The sequence below is a fragment of the Patagioenas fasciata genome, chromosome 5 (assembly GCF_037038585.1).
Source record: "Patagioenas fasciata isolate bPatFas1 chromosome 5, bPatFas1.hap1, whole genome shotgun sequence".
NCBI classification, from domain to species: Eukaryota; Metazoa; Chordata; class Aves; order Columbiformes; family Columbidae; genus Patagioenas; species Patagioenas fasciata.
Window position 1 is genome coordinate 7,602,406 of NC_092524.1, and position 19,243 is coordinate 7,621,648.

The window sequence follows — 19,243 nt, forward strand, 5'->3', positions numbered from 1 at the left end:
GTATGATGCTTATTAAGACAGTACATTCAACTTACAACACATTCAATATTACTGTTCTGAAACTTTCAGTAATACTATGCTGTACCTTTTTTATAATCCGAAAATACCAAAATATTAAATAACTTTATGATTTATTAAACCATTGTCTTCAGCACTACTGCTTAACTCATGCCTCCTAATTTATTTACTTATATTTTAAAAGAGCTGTTCAAATTTGACACAGGTCTAATTTTCTTCCCGTTGCTGTTGTTCAGTATACTCACAGGGATACATTTAGGTAACATCCAGAGACTTTCTGAAGAAAATCATATCATGTTTTATATAATATCGCACAACTGGTATGTCTTAAACCCTCCCACTAATCCTTGGTTTTTTCCACAGTCCGATTGGATAAGTAGTTTTTAAGCTTTTTCATAGTGAAAAAAACAAAACAAAAACACTCAGGTCTTTTGGTGTCAGAACTTCCCGGATTAAACATTCTTTCCAGTTGTTGGCTCATGGCCTGAAGATCCCGCACTTTCAAACTTATCCCATTCTAGCTAGTTCAAAGATCAGGAAAATGAAGCCATCTTCTTTGCAGCCATAATCCACGACCCATGCTGTTAGATACTTAAGAACATCTCCAAAGCAAACTACCTTGTTTCGGCTCCCAGCGGGAGCCCAGCGGGGCGCTGGATCACATGACTGCAAACCCAACCTAGTCAGGTGACTCAACAGCTAATCTGATTTGGTGACTATAAAACTTTAATCAGTACAGTCTAATACCATCACATTCCAGAACTGATGAGAGAAGCAGCTTGGCGATGTAACAGCAAACCCTAATAAGATTATGAATTAAAACTGCCACTGAGATGCAGTTTTCTAGTTCTCTATTCCATACATAAACCCAACAGGAAAAATATTACTGAAAATTGAACAGGCAGAAATACGGTTTTGAAATAAAAAGCACTGATGTGCTTTATTCCAACATGGCAGGCATTTTGCATAGCACCATGGAAGGACAAGAGCATGCACTGAGTCTTATAAGGCAGAACTAAAACATAGCAAAAGCATTAATTTGACATCAAGGAAAATAAAATATCTACATCAATAACATGATCTTGTTGAGAAACACTGCTCAAGCAATACAGCCTAAGCTTGCATTAACTGAAGGTCCAGAGAGTTACACTGCAGCCCATGTAGGCTGCATATGGTAAACAAAGAGGCTATGCCAGCCACAACAGGTGTGTTTCCTCTTATCAAGCACAAAATATCTAAAATACACTTTAAGAAGTGCTGCTGTTTTGGGACACTGGGATTTTCACCAAATCCATAGGCTATGCTTTTGTAGAGAAACAGCAAACATACTTGTAGATCGAATTCCAAGCATACCTCTTCCCAGATGTTTTGATTGCTCTCTCACTCACCCATTGTATTCCCTCCATTTTTTCCTTAGGGAATTCTCACCTAAAATCCTTTTAACCCATCTTAGAATCTGCATTTGGGATAGGCAAGTAGTTGAACTGGATCAGCAAGTTTATGAAAAATGGAGAGTAGAGAGCTTGACTTCTTCATACTAGAGTTAGGATTTGGAGTTAAAACTGACAAACATTTGATAGGGTCTATGTGATAATACACAAACAGTGAGAAAGTTGATTATTCTACAGTTTGACATCCCAATCTAGAATCACAGAATCACTTCAGCTGGAAGAGACCCTCAAGATCATTGAGTCCAACCACAAACTAACCTAATTCTAGCACTAAACCATGTCCCTAAGAACCTCATCTAAATGCCTTTTAAAGACCTCCTAGACAGAAAGGTTTAAAATTCTGCATCTCACAATGAGCTGAGTATGACCACAGCTCAGCTGACAAGAAATAACTTGCTAAAACATTTCCTGATCACTTGCAATTATCTCCATGTTCTTTAGTTTCTCTGCATTTCAATTCCACCTATAGAGTTGGAAAAATAGGTTTTATCTACATACTAATGTGTATTTTTATCCAGTAATATCTAGAGTTACAACTCCTGCAGTCTTGCTTTCTGATCTGACAGCTGCTAGTGGGATCTTTTACCAATGGTTGGAAATCCATCTTTTGGAAAGTGGGATGTGTGAACACAAGCAAACCTTTAGTATCGAAGAGGATGAACAAGCTATTATTAGTCCTGAAAATGAAACGCCATTGACTTAAAAATAAAGAAAAATTCCATACAACATTTTCTTCTTTCTACCTGCACTTAATTTCAGACAAAGTCAGCTGTTGTTAGTGGTGTTCTCAATAAGCACTGATTCACTTGTAAAGCTTTATTATATTAAATAGTTACAATTTCTTTAAAAAAATTAAATCTTTGAAAAATAGCTTCTTTCCACTTGCTGTCTAAATCAGTAGGTCTTTAACTGTATCCACCATCTTAAAATGTGGCAGAAGAAAAATGAACACAAACAAAACTACTGCAATACTTTTTAAAGTTCAGTTATTATACTGAACTTCCTGTATCTACTTTTTTTTTTTTGTAAAAAATCTGAAACAGCCTCTCCTGTTACAATTTAAGAGACAGTTTCTCTATATTTTAAAGGATGTAAAATCACAAAATTTACAACAATATCACTTTAAAAACCCTAAATTCTGAAAGAGCTGTGAGGTTCACATGGCAAAATGAATTAACAGTCACAGTCCGCAAAAAGTGGAAGGTTGAATTGCATCCTCCTCACTGTCTGTATGCGCCCTTTATTTCATCAATTCAGTAGCATAACACAAAATTAACCTATTAAGAAAGTGTACAGTAGCTCCAAGTCTGAGCAATGAGCTGAATCAGCTCAAAAAAAGATTTGACGTGCACTGCAGTTTGTTGAACTGAATCACTGGAAGCAGAGGGGGAAAGGGAAATGAGACTTTCTCTTTTAGCAACACCCACCTATTATATCTGCTTAGGGGATGTTGAGATTTCCAGTAAACTTGCACTTTATACAAGAAATCATAAAAATTCTAGGACCACAGCACAAGTGTTTGCAATTGCAAACAGAATCTGGATTCCAAAGTGAAAAAAAAAAATTATTTGGCCTCTAGTTTTAATTGCCCTGGAGGAAAATTAAGTAACAAGAAGGGAAGGAAAAAAAGTATAAAAGCTACCTGTCAGAGAAATATCAATGAGAAACGGACAAACAAAAGAAAGGTTTAGCCCTGGATGTATATTTACACTTACCCTGTAAGGTTAATATAAACTATGTTAGTAAGTTGTACTAAAAAGAAAAACAATCAAGGAAATACTTTGTCTCATGAAGCAACAAAAGGAAATGTACTGCTTGGAATGGGGTGGGAAATCACTGAGACAAAATACACATAAGATATTATTTGATTCTTTTTGCGATACATGGTGACTTATCAAAGATATCCTCTTTGGGTTACAAGCACTCTATAAAATAAGTTCTCTATAGATATACTGCAATTTTTAATACTGTTACACACAGCTGCAAGCAGTCATGTCTGAAGTATTGCAGTATCTGGACTCCAAAATGACAGTACTGTAAGCAATGGAAGAACTGATGTGATGTTTTAAAAATAGAGAACTCTCCAAGTTTCAGCCTCCTCAGTTACGTTGAATTTACAGCATAGGATCCCACTAACGCTCATGAATTCTTGAACTCTTTTAAAATAATGGCAAATTGCGCTTTATGCCTTTATTTTGTTAAAGCATTTCCAGTCGCAGACATCCACAAACCGTTGGTCAGATCCCACAGAAATGACGCTTCGTAGCGAGGCCGCAGCATCGGTACTGCAACCACCCCCGGCCCCGCACCAAGGCGGGACGAGACGCGGCCATCGCCTCCCGTTTCTGGCTCCTCTGAGGCCCGGCTCGCCCGAGCCCGACCGGAGCTCCGGGACCCCGCGGGAACAGCACCCGCAGCCCCAACCGCTCCCGCCCGGCCCCGCCACACTCACCTGCCCCCTCGCTACCGGCCGCCCCGGCCCTTCCCCGCCCCTTTGGCCCGCGACGTGTAAACAACGCGCTCTCCCATTGGACAGCGCCTTTCCCATGCCGCTCTCCCATTGGTGGCGAGGAAAGGGCTCGATTCTTCCCGGCGTCCCCTGGCTCCTGTCAAGCTCCCGGCAGCCGAGATGGCGGCAGCCTCGGCGCCGCGGGGATGCGGGGCCACCAGCTTCCAGCGGAAAGCCGCGGCCGGCAGCCGCCTGGCCGCTGTCGCGGGCACTCGGCCTTCGGTGCGCCACGGGCAGCTGCTGCTCTCCAGCGGGCTCCCCTCCCTGGACTGTGTGCTAGGTTGGTGGGGAGCGGGACCTTCCCCTTTGCCGGGCCCTGCCTGTCGTTCCCTTTCCGCAACCCGCAGCTGCTCCCGCAGGGTTTTCCTCCCTCCCCACATCTCCCGGGGCCGGGGGGATGACGGGAGGAAGGGGCAAACCAGGAGCCGTTTCCCGCCTCGACACCCCCGCCCCGCCGTGTGAAGTACCTTTGCCTTTTACCCATTTAAATCCGCGTAAGAAACCTTTCCAGAGAAGAGAGCTACTCTAAATTTACTTATTAACACGTTCCTGTCGTAGTTCAAACTGTCACAAGTCTAAAGTTTTCAGTTTTGAAAAGCATGTTTGCCAAATTTGCTCATGGGCGAATGTAGCATAGTTCTGGTTCTTCGGTATGGTAGTTTTTAGGATGCATTTGACCTTAAGTCCGGACTCTCAGTGTGTCTTTTCTGCCTTGCTCGCCATGGCTGCATCGTTCTAAATGCCGTGTTTCCATGTTACGTTGGTGTGATGCTGTTCTTGCTGCCTCTGAATCTGCTTTTGCTCACTGATGGTGTGAAGATGCTGGACTGATCCCTTGTGACCATTGCTGCGTTATGATCTGTGGCATAAACTGGCACGAATTATTTGGATTGGGAACTAATTCACGTGTATAAACAGCCTGTTTTATCTATATGCACTAGGGCTGTACAACCCTTGTACTAACTACTGAATGCAATTCCAATACATTCTCAGTGTACATACATGGGACTGTTTTGAGGTGAGGAAGGCTTGACTTCAGCTTTGTTCATTCATCCCTGGAGGAGTACATGGAATATGGGAATATACCACTTTTCTTTCTATAGAATATTCTATATGAGTAATGATAAATATAGAGCTTGTATCCATTTTATAAAGAAGTTTTTGCAGCCTGCGTATCTTAAGGAGAATCACACTTCTGTATGTTTTGTGAGTGTGTTGTGTCTGTTCGGTAGGGAACACCTGCACTTACATCAGGGATTGGCATCCTTATGGAGAAAGCTCTTCCTCCTTAACAGAGAAGTATTTCATTAAGTCAGTGTAATTTGTAAAACCCTTTGATTGCATAAAGATAAGACTTATATTGAACATTCCAGTTCTTCTTCATATTCTGTTTCATTACCAGTGAATTTTGCACAGCATAGGTCAGAAGATGTAGACAAGCTCCCATGGTGACAGCCTCCTGAATGTCCAGGCACTTAGTAACTGTATTAGTGGTTTGTTATGCAAACTGGGGACACTTCTTCCAGTAAACCCAGGATCCCTTCCAAAGTACCTTTTCCTTGTCTTTTAAATATTCGTTAATTTCCTGACCTGAACAAGTTTTACACTTGAACATCAAGAAAGTTCTTCAACCCTAGGAACAGCAGTTTTTGGAGATGCTTTTAACTTGTTTTCTGGGTTGTGGCATCTTTGAAAAACTGGATAACTCTCTATTCCTATATTAAATCTTTGGTAACCTCCTAGACCTTAAATCACTCATTTCTGAAGGCAGAGTGGATAGGCCTGGAAAGATTCATGCCAAACATTCTGTACTATAATGAAATTCCCATTGGTACCGAGTATTAGACATTGTTGGAAACAGACCACCCAGCTAGTGGACCTGTACAAAATCATTGATTTTTGGAGTCTGGGGAGGGACCTCAGGAATTCAGCACTGAATTCAGAGTCGGTTGTTCAGGGCTTTGTCCCATTGGGTCTTGAAAATCTGCAGTGGCAGAGATTTCACAGCCTCTTTGGACAACTCGGTCCAGTGCTTAGTTATTTTTGTAGAGAATTTTCTGTTATCCTTATATCCACGTGGAACTTCTCCTGTTTCAACTTATGCCTGTTGGTTCTTGCCCTCCCTCTGTGCACCTCAGCAGAGAGCTTAACTGGCTTCTCTGTAGCTTCTCTTAGGTACCACCAGGCTGCTGCTGGGTCTTCCTCTCTTCTCCAGGTTAAACAAGCCCAGTTCCTTCAGCCACTCCTCTTGGGTCATTTGCCCCATCTCAGTGCTCCTTTGCTTGGCTCACTGAATTTTATCTTTACTTCTTTCTTGTACTGAGGGGCCTGAAACGGGGTGTTGTATTCTAGATGTGATCTGATGAGTGCTGAATGAAGGGGAGCAGTCATATCGCTTGACCAACTGACTGAGCTGCTGTTGATGCAGCCACCGTGCTGGTGACTGTAGAAATACTTGGTCTCCTTTGTGTCCTTCTTGGGTGTGCATGGAAATGCTTCTGAAATGCCTTGCAGAATGCTGTTATGTGTTTCTTAAAAAAGGCTGTTACTTTTTTTCTTTCATCTTGCCCCCTAGAAGTTAAATAATTGACTGTGCAAAATATTTAACTTTCCTGTTCACGAAGGGCAGAGGACAAACTTTTTGGTATTAATTCCCAATGGAAGTTACTATAAAATGGATTAGTCTGGTATATTTTCATAGACATGTTTTTTAATGGTCACCAGGCAGAGACTTCTAGCTCTCATGCTTTGGGCTTGCATTTGAGTTTGCCTTGTCTGAAAACTGCAAGCTAGGTATGGTTTTATTTGCCAGACATGAAAATACAGTTTGTGAATAACTGTAAGGGAAAGCATAGTGTTATCAGACACAGGTCTAGTTAGAAAATTTTGAAGAGAGGAAGAGACAGAGAACACCTGGAGGAATTTCTTTTACCCTATAACTACAAGCTCATTTGTGACATTATTGTTGATATCTAGCTCTTCCTTGATTAAGTGCATTTCCTTTCAAAAGTAAGTAGTAGTTAACTGCTGGCTTTCAAATGCCATGTTACCATTAAGGTGTTTCTAACATTTCCAGGCTTTATATTCAAATTTAATTTTGAGGTTTATAGACCTGATTTGTGCTGAAGGAGTTCTCTATAATGAGCTGTAACTATTGTGTAACAGAACCATCACATGCTTGGTATCAAAAGTTTTGTTTCAAGCTGTTTGAAAAAGGTGACAGATATACTTCAAAACCAATGGGGTTACATGCCAAGTTGCAAGGTTTGTTGTGTTTCTGTCCCTGAGGTCTTAAATCTCATTGTTGTAGGTACCAAAGGGAAAGTTACCAATCCTGCTTAGTTGTTTACATGTAGTACTGCCTTAGATACTGCTAAAGAAAAATTAAAATAACAAAATAAGAAGGAATTACAATTTCATAGCAGTTTTCTTAGGGAACTTGGAGATTTTACCTCTTCCTTTTGATTTTGTCAATGTTCCTGCTACTTTTTCCTGTCATCTGTTATGAGTTTCATTTACTGTTATTGTTGCTTATCGTAAATGAATATGTAACCACGGTGACTGTGATAGTTTTACATTCCATCTAATAGAATAGACTTGTTTGAACTGTTCACTACATCATAATGTAAAGCCAGTCCTCTGACCTGAGTTTACCTTTAGTAACCAGGGTATGTGCACATATTTTACAACTCTGGCTTGTAGAAGGAGACCATACAATTGATGATCGGAAAATAGAGCTTGTGATGATTTTGACTGTGCTGACATACTGTTTGACAAACAAATTCTCTCTTGTGCAAGCAATTTAAAAGCAGAAGAGACACTACTTCTGGGGTGGCTACAAGTGAGCTTTTTATAACTCAGATTTTAAGTGTTTATTGCTATGGGGCAATACATTACTTATGGCTGTTTTCATAGTACATCTTTTGGGTTCATTTGCATTTATCTCCTGAACAAATAAAATGAAAGAAAAAATGGTGTATTAGAATAGATTTCATGAGTGATTCTGACTTTCCAATAAACAATACTTATAGGTGTTTGGGGTTTTTTTAAATATCTAGGAAATATTTGATTACTTGATAAGCTTGCCATAAATATTGATGCATTTGTACATCTTGACTCAGGAGCATAGCTTAAAAAATCTGTGATGTGTTGAACTACAATGATGAAGTTGGTACCTGACTAAACATTTGCACTGTGATACATTGCTCAAATTGTGGTACATCATGATATGGTGACAAAGTGATTCTGTTGTGGTTTTAATTCAAGTGTTATTATGCAACAATATTAGCACTCTTTAGCCTATGGGAGACAAATTAGCTTTTTCCTTCTGGGTATATATCAATATTACAGGTGCTACAGGCATTCATAGCAGAGCTATAGAATAAGAAGTTGATCCAATCCCTACTGGAAACAATTTCAAGTGAAGTTTAACAAGCTCTTAGAGGTGACATTTAGTGAGCAGTTGATGGACTGAATTATCCTGTTCGTTAGCATCCATCTGTGCAGTCCAGAACTGACTTCTTTTATCAAGAGATTTGCATGTTGGGCTGGTGTGATTGGGTTTGCTCCTAACTTGCTTTTAAAGCAGTATCGAATTTCAGAAGACATACTGCAGTTTCCTTCACACAAAATAGGCTGGTTACTTGTGGCCACTCAAAGGCTTTTAGGAATTCTGAGATTTCCTGTCACAGTCTTACATGATTGTTCAATGAAAATATTTGTAGTCTGATTTCTACTATATTCAGTCTTGGAGTTCAGATTATAAAATAGTTAACTCTTCACATAAAGTAAACTAAGAATTCTTCTTTCACTGTCTTTGTTAAAATTCCTTCTTGAGACAACTGTTTAAACTGCTGTTATGTAATTACACTTGATGTCTCTCCAAGAGGAAATAGAACAGTCACCATGGGAGTACCTAGATTTTTTTTTTTCTGGTCCTCCACACTGTTGAGATCAATGGGATAAGGATCTATGTATCAAAACATATTGTGAATATTCTATTCTGTCTGTTATTCAGTCATGCGTTATTGGAACCTAGGCATTTATTGTAATTGTTTAAGCAAAAAGAAAAATAAGAGTGGCCATGTATAAATCCGTCAAAGTGTATTACTGTTTTTGAACAAATAATTCAGTCAACTGCATTCATAGAGTTGTTTTTGTGTCCAAGACATACCATAAAAGACTTTAATAGTATAGAGGTCTTTTTCAGATGTGTATTGTGATGTTTATGATCTGTCAGTCCAGGTTTCATTGGGTAGGGTCCTACCTGCCTTATTGTTGTGTCCGTATTCAGTAATAACATAAAAAACAGTGGAGCCAGGATTTTGCCTGATTTATTTGGGTGGGAATTTGCACACTTCTTAGTAGGTCACTTTACATACATGGTTCTTGGTACAAAGGCATAGCGCTTGATAGTGATTAATACAGATTTAATTTGGAGAATGTTTACTCACTTGAGTCATCCAAGTAAAAATTCGCTGGCTCAGACCGTACATGGTTATTGTAGTACTTGAGCGTAGTTGCATAGAGCTCTGCAGGATCTTTTTACCACAAGGATGATAGTACAGTATATTGTGAAAGTAATTGTAATGTGTAATATATAATTACATGTAATGTGTAATTATTTCATAATAGAGAATTGTAGGAAGTATTGCAAAGGTAATTAAAATGTTGTTCACTTCTATATTTTTAAATTCCCCGTTATCACCTTTCTTTGACTTACAAACTAAGAAAACTTAATTGTTCTCTAACATAGTATTTAAATGTAGTCTTACTTTGTTCTTCATTTTGTTTTGTTTCCAGGTGGAGGCATAGCTGTTGGAACCCTTCTTCTTATTGGTTAGTATAGAATATATAGATAGTGATATTCTGATATGTTTCGCTCATTTTAATGTACTTATGAAATAACCTGTGTTTTCATTGTTTTTTTAAACTCAGATATTAAGAAAGTATAACCCTCAGGCCCCTACACTTTGGGTAGCCTTCAGGGTGGACTATTGTCTATTTCAGGAATTACTGGAGGTGGATCAAAACCCTGCTTTTAGACAGGTTTGAGCCCCCAACAAGAATGACGCAGAGTTCAGTTTGAAAGTGGAGCATTTAGCAGATTTCAGGAGTTTATTGGATTTATTTCAAATGAATTAAGATTTTCTAAACTACTTGGCTTCCTGTAAGATTCAGACTGTTTATCATATCAAAGATATTTTGTTTAAATTTGGCTTTCTGAGGAAGACAAGATATACAGAATCTTTTAATCTTTTGGTTGCTAGAATCAACTAAGAGAAAGCCGACGGAAGGCTCCTTTCTGTCGGGAGGTGGACGAGGCACACTGGGGATGTTTAAATAGGTTATAACAGAATTCCCTTTGCACACTTAACCTATCTTTGTGGGTTGTACCACGTCTCCATTGCAGCTGAGATGCCCAGCTTTCTTTTGTCTCCAAAGCGTAGCAAAGAGGAAAGGACTATTGCACACACCTTGTTTTCATATCCCCAGGGTACACGCTGGACCTTAGAGCCAAGAACCATTTCCCAGCCCCCTAGTTTGAGCATATCCACCAAAACCACAATTGGGAGGGAAGACTAACTTCTTACAAGTTAGTCTTATAAGTGCTTACAGTTTCGGCTATTTGTGGAATGGCTACCATTTAAGTCAGATTTTTTATGAAAACTGTATTGGTACAGCAGTTCACTATTGCTGAGGGACTTGTCCAAATCCTTCTCCCTGTTCTTTGCTGTACAATCTTGTTGTTCCTTGAGCTGGCGCTAGTTCTTTTCAACTCTCAGCTCTTCAATCTCACACAAAACTCAGCTAGTTCGAAGAGTGGAGATTTCTCTGTCTGCTTGGTGCCCTGAGTCAGCTCACTAACATGCAAGATGCCACCACAAGCCAAAGGAGGACTGCACACTAAGGACCACAAAAGAAAGCAGGTGGCTTTTTTTCAAGGGCAGAAAGTGCTGGTTGAGCTTAATTTTCTCATTAAATTTCACCCAGATTTCTGTGAATTCAGAAAAAATGGTAGAAGTTTTCTCTCTTGCTACTTTCAGTTAAGATCTTACTTTTCTCGCTCAGTTTGATAAGAGCTGCAATCTTGCTATGGACAGAGGAAGAAGAAAAAAAATGTTAGAACTGATTGTATTTTACACAGATCAGAGATTATGAAACTACATCAGTTTTGTTTTGTCTTCCTATTAACAATATACACTGCTCCTTCCAGTAGATAGACTGGGTGGTATCAAATGAACATATTAGCTTGAAAATTGCCATTAAGCTAAAGGAAATCATTATTCAAATGGTATACAATGAAGTGGTAGAATGCTTCAGCTTAAGGTGTTGTGGATGTTAAAAAAAATGTTGTCTCAATGGGAAACCGGGCAGGCTGATGGAAGAGAAAGCCATTTGCATTGCTGGGTTAGTAGATGCCACGTCTGGCTTAGGAGCATCTTGAGATGCAGGAGGCCGAGCAACTGCTTGGGTGAAGCATCACATTTGCTTATTCAGTTCTCATTACCTGTTCCTAAATATCTGCTTTTGGCTACTGTCCATTTGACTTGACCTGAATGGCAGCAGATGAAGCGAGTGCAAAGGCAGTGAACTTGGTGTGCTGGTGAAAGAGATGACGAGACTTAATGACTTAAAAATCATAGGATTTTTACTTGGGTTTGTTTTCCCCCTGCTCTGAGTGCATAGCTAGCAATACTCAGTGGTGGGTTTTAATTTGCTTGTCTCCTATAGTGGCTGTTTATTTGTGATCCGATATTAAGTTTAGCTTCACAGAAACACAAAGGAGAATCCTTCTTTCAGGTTTGAAAGCTGATTTTTTTTCCTAAATAAAACTTACCTTATATTCTTTTGAAACAAACAATTATATACAAAAAGGTCTTAAAGTAAGAACTATATTTATTCATGACTCATTAGTCTAAAAATTTTTAGACTAATTTTTGAAGTTGGTACAGGTAGAATTGTAACTGCATTGTTTGAATATCTTGTCAGTATACCAAGAAATTCTGTCATGAGATTAGTATAGGCAAGCTTAATATTATACAGGATTGAAACTGTCAGTGATGAACCTCCTAGGAAGATCTTTCTGCGTTGTATTCCAAGTGTTATAAAAAGGTTAAATTCTTCCCCCTTCCTTCAACATTCTCTAAGGCAAAATAAATGGCATTACTTCTAGCTTAGCTCTCTTTGCAAATTAAATGCTCATCTTCATTATTTGACACATTATCTTGGTTAATTTAACCAAATAATAGTAGATTCAGGGTATTAAAATATTTATTTTAACTGTTGTGTTCTGGAGATGTAGTAGTGGCACACGTTACTTGATAAGACTGTAAAATGTCGTTTGAAATATAAGTGCACAAGTTTTAAAATCTAATTCATAATAAAGAGCATCATGATTTTCGGTTCGACTTAATTCTATAATATATTCTATTGACAGTGTTTTATTTATATGAGAATTAGAGAGCTGAAGCACATGGTAGTTTTCTGCAAGATCCTGGCTACTAGAGGAACTGGAGACATCCTGGGTTCTATTCATACAGCAAGAATATTTTGGATTTTAACTAGTACTTTAATTTCAAGAGATATTACTCTAGTGGGTCGCTAAGAGGTGGTAAAACAAGCATTCTGACTCTGCATGAAATGAAATTTGAACGCTATCAAAACAGTTTGTTCAATATGAATGTGAGACCTCTTATTCGTAGTTCCATCTTGAACTGCTCCAGAAGATTTGCTTTCTGGAAGAGTCTCCCCTGTCAAAACAAGCCAATCGTATAGCTGTGGATTAGACACACTCCTTTCCCCACTCCAACCTCCAGTCTGTTTTGCCAGCCTCAGGAAGAATTTCTGGGAGGATCTGAGTTTGTTTTTTAAATATAAGCCTTGTTTATATAACACATTCTGCATAGTGAGTTACAGGGTGCACAAATAGGTCTGTCCTGGGTACCTTGTAAGAACCAATTCTTACGCACCTTTAAGATGCTCTAGATTTGACAAGGTCAGCGACAGCTAAATGTTTTAAAGATTATCAGTAGGAGAGTTTTTCTTGGTAGCTGAGGTCAATTATTTAAAGTTGTCTAGTTAAAAGCAGGTCTATACTTGTACATTCTAAGCCTTGAAGCAGTTTTAGCTACTTTAATTAGCTACTATTATTTTTACTAGACATGCAATTTAACCTGACTGGTAAGAGCTCTCTTCACTTGTCAATGTAATTAAATTTACTATCTTTTTAAAGTTGAAAAAGATAATCTCCAGAGAGGTACAAAACAGTGATTTGCTAAGTATAATTCTACAAAATACGAGTTACCAGGATTCACCTTCCTGAAGTATGGCCCAATGCCAAATATTGTAACTTATGTGTTTGACAACTCCGTTTTGGCATGTGCTAATTAAATGCAAGTGACACAGAGTATATCCCCTCAAGCTTAGTAAATGTGGACATTAGTAAAGTATCTTTTAAATGGAATTTCAGGTAATTAAAACAATCGCATCTTATAACCTCCAGCAGTTCAGAGAGATGTTTCATAGCTACAGAAAGACACACCTTAGGTCACAGCACCATCCTGTAGCACTATCTGGTGAAAAAGTGATCAATACTGATAGACTCTGACAGGCTTTTGGCAGCTTTAGGGCAACCTGTCTAGACTTTGTATAGAGAAAAAAAATAAGCTTTCTGTACATTACATGGTTGCAGTCTTGTTTTTTCCTTTTATAACTCTCATAATTTTAACCAATTACACTACAAATTATCTCTGGATTTTTTTGAAGACCTTCATGCTGTTTACTTTATTGATGTATATCATAGATATGATCTATACATATTTGTTACCTGATGGTGGATTTTGTTCCAGACCTTTTGTTCCTTTTCAAGATATAGTGCTTGTTCTCCATCCCTCCCTTGGAACAGGAAAACCTCTGTGCAGGAGGAGCAGTTATGCCTAGGGATTTTTTCTTAAGGCCACACATTTACATATCTATTTCCGTAATTAAATGAGATTTTTGTCTGTGATTTTTGTATAAAATATATTGACAGTGCCTCACTCATACCTGCTATCTTTGCCTTGTGTGCTCTAGCTAAACTCCAGTGCCTTAAAACTTCGTCTCTGCTTCCATGGCCCGCTGATTTCTCTGAGTAGTAGCTATGGACAGTCCATGCACAAAGGTGTTGAGAATGTCTCTTCTGTGTCCAGTAGCCCACGTAGTCAGTATACAGTTTAGGGGTGAAAAGAGCCATAAATTGGTCCTTATCCTTAGTTTTCAACGTGATTATATGTTGGAATTCATTGCACTGATACCAACAATACTGCTTTTTCTCACGACTGTTTTAGCCTTGAAAACACGCTGTTGTGGAAAGAAGCCAGTGGATAATGATCACAATAAACTATTTTATTTACATCCTTATCTGTAGGATCAGAAGAGGTTTTGTCCTGGAGACAATATGCATAACTTCTAGGTAAATAATCTCTTTTCCTTGTATAGTTTTACGCTTCACTAGTTACTCACCTGCTACTTAGCTGTAGAACGCTCTTTGTTCCAAAAGAATCAGAGAAAGCTGTGGACTGTTGTGTGACTTGCAGTGACTGGACCCAGAAAAGAGTCTGCAGCTGCAAGAGTCTTACTTGTTTGTGTGCCTTATTATAATCGCTAGAAATAAAGTTCACAATGAAGGCTGCTGACAGGATAGCTCTTTAGTATGGAGGCTAAGAATAAAGATTTCGGCCAGGCTTGTCTTGTCTTAAGTATGTTGGCTGACTAAAATGTACTTAAGTGCTAGTTCCTACATACACAGAATGGAGGTGGTTCTTTTGGATGTGGGTATAATTTGGAAAAATAAAGGTAACGGTTGAGAATTTATCCTGGCCATCAAACTAGTAAGTCCAAGCATTATCAGAAAACAAGTATACTTCAAAGTATTTAATTCAATTATCTATGAAAGTAATCGGTGAGCTACTGAAGTACCTATGCTAATTGATTTGTTTGTTTATTTACAAGAAGAAAGCTGTACTCCTATGGTTTTGAATAGTAATATACCTATTGAAGACAGGGTACAATGGATGCTATCAGAAAAGCCCCATATGTGTGCACTTTAGATCTTTTCAATACCACGAAAGTGTAGTGACCTAGAAATGAATCAATAAAAAGCCATCCTCTATGTGACAAATTGAAGAACTGAGGGTTTCTTACAGATGCATTGGCTTCAACAATTCAAGATACACTGTTTGTAAAGGCTTTCTGAGACACATTTAATCCTTAGAGTACTGTAGCAGACTATGAGGTATTTTATATTTGGATCACTCTCCAATAGTTCATTTCCTATTTTTACTGTAAGTTTACTCTTATGAAGATCTATGTATGAAGACTAAAGGAAAGACTAGTGCTAAAATGGTATGTCCTTACACTGAATATAAATGTTTTTAATTTGCTAAATTGAAGATTCCTTATTGTTTTGCAAAATATGTTTTAGAAGGGTGTAGCAGTGTAAGAACCTCTTTGGTCCTATTATATTACAAATAAGTCTATCTCTCAACAAAATTAATTATAATCTTGGGTAGGTCAGTAGAAGGGTTTATATCCCTATTCTCTATTGCTTCACTTCTATAGTTTAACATTTCAGCATTTCAAATGAAATTTGAGTAAAAATTCTTAACTACTATAGCCTTAGTTTAGCTAAGTAATCATCAATATACTTCATGCTTTCTTATATTTGCCCATGCTTTATGGGCTTTCCGTGCTACGTTTGGCTCAAAATTGAGCATGTTTACTGGCTAAAGAATAATTAATACCAAAAACAATGATCCAGAAAACCTCTCTGTACAGTCGCATGCACAGACACAAACGAAAAAATACTTGAACTGAGATATTGGCTTATACTCCATTAAATGTCAGTTAAGCCCTGTCTACATGCAATACAACACAGTGTTTTCTATGCCTCAAACGATGAAGAAGGTAAACTTTAATCTGTAGGTAAAAATTAAGAAATTGAGATTTTTGATTCACCAAGGGTGAAGTAAATGTGACAGCTGAGGATCCTTCCAGAGCACCCAGCTGATGTTCCTTCTCCTCCAGTGTTCAAAGGGAGGGAGGTCTAGGAAAATTCTCTCCCTCCACTGACATCTGCTGCAGTGATGTGATCATATGGGAGGCCTGGGGATTTCTTTCAGGTAGCTCTGACAATTAAAAAAAATAATAAGTAGATATCATGCTGTCACTTTGATTTCGAGGGGGCTTTGGTTCTTAATTTAAGAGCTTCATAGATGGAGATTAGCGGATAGAAGTCAATATGCTGTGAATAGTATCTTACTGATTATATTGCAGTAAGCAACCAAAGCGTAAATAAGTTGAGAGCCAATGCTTAGGGTGCAGGAGCTGTATGTGTTCCTTGGCTCCAGTTAGAATTACTCTGCATATGGGTTTGTTTCCTCTTGTTGAAGCAGTTTGAGATCTAAGCAAGCTCCAAAGACTCTATTTAGAAGAGAAGTCTGTAATACCTCTTTGAAACTTTAGACAGTGTCAGTTCTACTTTTTGCTTTTGCAACTGCGCTACTTCAGTTTTATCTGAATTGAGTCATGTTTCCATCCTGGTCTCATACATGGAGCTGAGTTACTGGGGAAACACTTCTTCAGTAACAGTGTTAATGCCTTTCTAAGCATGTGATATTTAATTAAGAGCTACAAACTTTCAAGGAAATTGTGGTTTGTAATTCTGTAATGCTCCTTTCTTCCTTTCCTCCCACTCCACTTCATTGGTGCTTTTTGGTTCTTAAGCTCCAGAACATACTATTCAGGTACATATCAACGTGATATTCTTTTTTGTTTCCTTCTTTAGTATTTTTTACAAGTTATATATAAATGACAACTTTCTTATTTTCAACCTTCGTTACGGGTTTTGCGGGGTTTTTGTCAATATTTTCATATGTGATTCATAATAGGGGTGAAATTGTTTCTGATTCACAGAAAGAAAGGATTAAGAGTCTTGTTTCTGTATAAAGCAAATCTATCTGTATTTTTCTGTCGCAGCATCTCTGCGTGTTATTATCTTCCAGTAGCCATTCAGAGATGGTTCAAATTTAAATTGTCATTTACTCATTCACTTCCCTCGTAGTTTTAGGTTATGATGAGTTTGAATTATATGAAGCTCATTAAGACTTTCTAATTCTGGTGATTTCTGATATGAAACTTACAACAAAGAAGCCAAAGGAAATTTTCACCTTTCTGAAGTCAGTGGGAGTTTGTATTTTTATTTCAGGAGGCTCCTATTCACAATGTTAACAAACACTGTCCAGTTTCTTAAAATTGAAGTTCATGTGTCTTTTGAACGTGATTGTGGTTTTTCTCTGGATAGGTTTCCAAAACAACATTGCAAATTGTCTTTTTCAGTATATCCATTTGTTTTGCCTATTTTTGTAGTTCTTACAGTTTTGAAAGAAATGCTGATGTAAGAATGACTCCATAATAAATGATGCTTTTTTACAGCTTTAGCATGCCAGATACGATTACATTTTGGAAAGCATCGATTAACAGATGCTTTAAGCAAGTTGAGCAGTATTTTAAGCAATGAGAGTATAAATATTAACACAGTTCTCCCAAATGAACAAAGCCCCTTTCCATTAAACTGTGATTTCAGTAATCTTAGTTGATACTGATGGCAAACTTTTTTTAGGATAGCACTATTGCTGTATTCCATCCATATCTTAGAATCAATTACATGATTGAGAACTATTTCTCTGGCTTGAAAAATTAGGAATACAATATTATGAAGCATTATTTTTAAAGTTTTGGATCAATATTTTATCTTTTTTCTCTGTTGTTTATTAAATACTGTAGGAAGTAGAGCAAAAGGGGGTATTTATAGTGTTGTGATGATACAGGTGGGTGATTTATCTAACAAAAAAAGGAAAAATTCCGACTATTCTTGTTTTCACAGAAGAAGATACGTATGGTCTCTATTCCAATTTGTTGTTCAAGTACTTTCTCGCGGAGGGAGTTGTCTGTGGGCATGACTTGTTTGTCGCTTCTGCTAAAGAGCATCCTGACAGCATCTTAAAGGTAAAGACTCATGGCTTTTGACAAGAAAAACTGTAATCTCTTGATGCATTTAAATACATTTTGAGGTGCATATATTGTGTAGTAGGAAATTAATGAATCTTGGGGATTCATAAGAGTGTGTTGGGAAGTGCAGGAGTATTTACAGTATCCAGAATTGGGAATTAAATTTAGCTTGCTAACCTCTGTCTATGGACAGTGGAGCAAGATCCTCTCAAGGCCAAATCAGTCTAGGAACCTCGTTATTCTTAGTTTTGATCATGAACAGACTAGCTGGTGTAGTCGAATGGTTTGAGTCAAGCCCACTATTTACAGTTTCCATCCGCTCATTGGGAAGGGTGGTAAAGGTGCTTCCAATATATTGGGGTGGAAAAAGTGTACAATTTCTGTCAATATTTGTTGTAGTTTCCTGTAGAAAACAAGACTATCATTTAACATCTTTACAACTTCCTTTACACGTATGTTTCTACTAGGAACCATGGTCAACATTGCATCAGGTCTTATAGAAAGGTTCCTTTCAGACTTCAGTGAGCTCCTAATCAAACACTGATAGTTTCCATTATAAGGAAATGATTTAAGGGAAAAAGCCTGATCAACACTGCAAGGAATGCTGAATTGTGAGGATAATCTTACAAAATTTCATTAAATATTTTATGTCTTTCTAAGGCTGCTTTTTTCTAATATTGAAAGCAACATATAATTTACTGATTACTTCTGCATCAAGTGAAGTCTGGCTGTTTCCTTAAGAGTCTTCAGAGACTATTTCTGGACAAAATTATTACTTTTCCTTTTTCCTACCTAAAGATGGTAGATTCTATGTCTTACCTATTCAATATTATCTTCAGTATTCAGGAAAAAGTATGTTCTTGAAAAAATTATAAGATTATGGTTATGAAAAATCTAATAATTTTTTTTATGATATTGAACGTATGGAGTGTTCGTTTAGGGGTGAAATTTGTATCATTTGTTATTGTGGTTTAGAATATGGCCTGAACAAATAGATTAGAGTTTCCTTGTGAAGTATGAATTACATAGGAATGTGCTGTATTTTTTAACAATATTTTGGTTTAGATAGCTGATAAGACATTGACTCTCTGTCTATACAATACATGACCACTGTGGTTGTTTTTTCATCAAAATAAAATTCAAATGAATATTTTTGTTGCATTGCATTAATACTTCTTAAAATGGAGTAGCTAACTTTTTATCCTTCTCTCATTCA

General features: G+C 37.7%; 2 protein-coding genes across 2 annotated transcripts in view; one reads left to right on the top strand and one right to left on the bottom strand.

The window, feature by feature from the left end:
• Window positions 1–4,001, bottom strand: part of IMMP1L (inner mitochondrial membrane peptidase subunit 1) — a 34,884-nt gene extending 30,883 nt beyond the window's left edge. The window contains exon 1 of the mRNA XM_065839338.2: window positions 3,922–4,001. The gene's annotated coding sequence lies outside the window, so the exon portion shown is untranslated. The remainder of the gene's footprint in view (window positions 1–3,921) is intronic.
• A 72-nt stretch (window positions 4,002–4,073) lies between these two features.
• Window positions 4,074–19,243, top strand: part of ELP4 (elongator acetyltransferase complex subunit 4) — a 140,668-nt gene continuing 125,498 nt past the window's right edge. Inside the window, exons 1-3 of the mRNA XM_065839337.2 lie at window positions 4,074–4,258; window positions 9,781–9,816; window positions 17,903–18,024. Of these exons, the coding sequence (XP_065695409.1) occupies window positions 4,099–4,258; window positions 9,781–9,816; window positions 17,903–18,024 (318 nt within the window). The 5' untranslated portion in view covers window positions 4,074–4,098. The remainder of the gene's footprint in view (window positions 4,259–9,780; window positions 9,817–17,902; window positions 18,025–19,243) is intronic.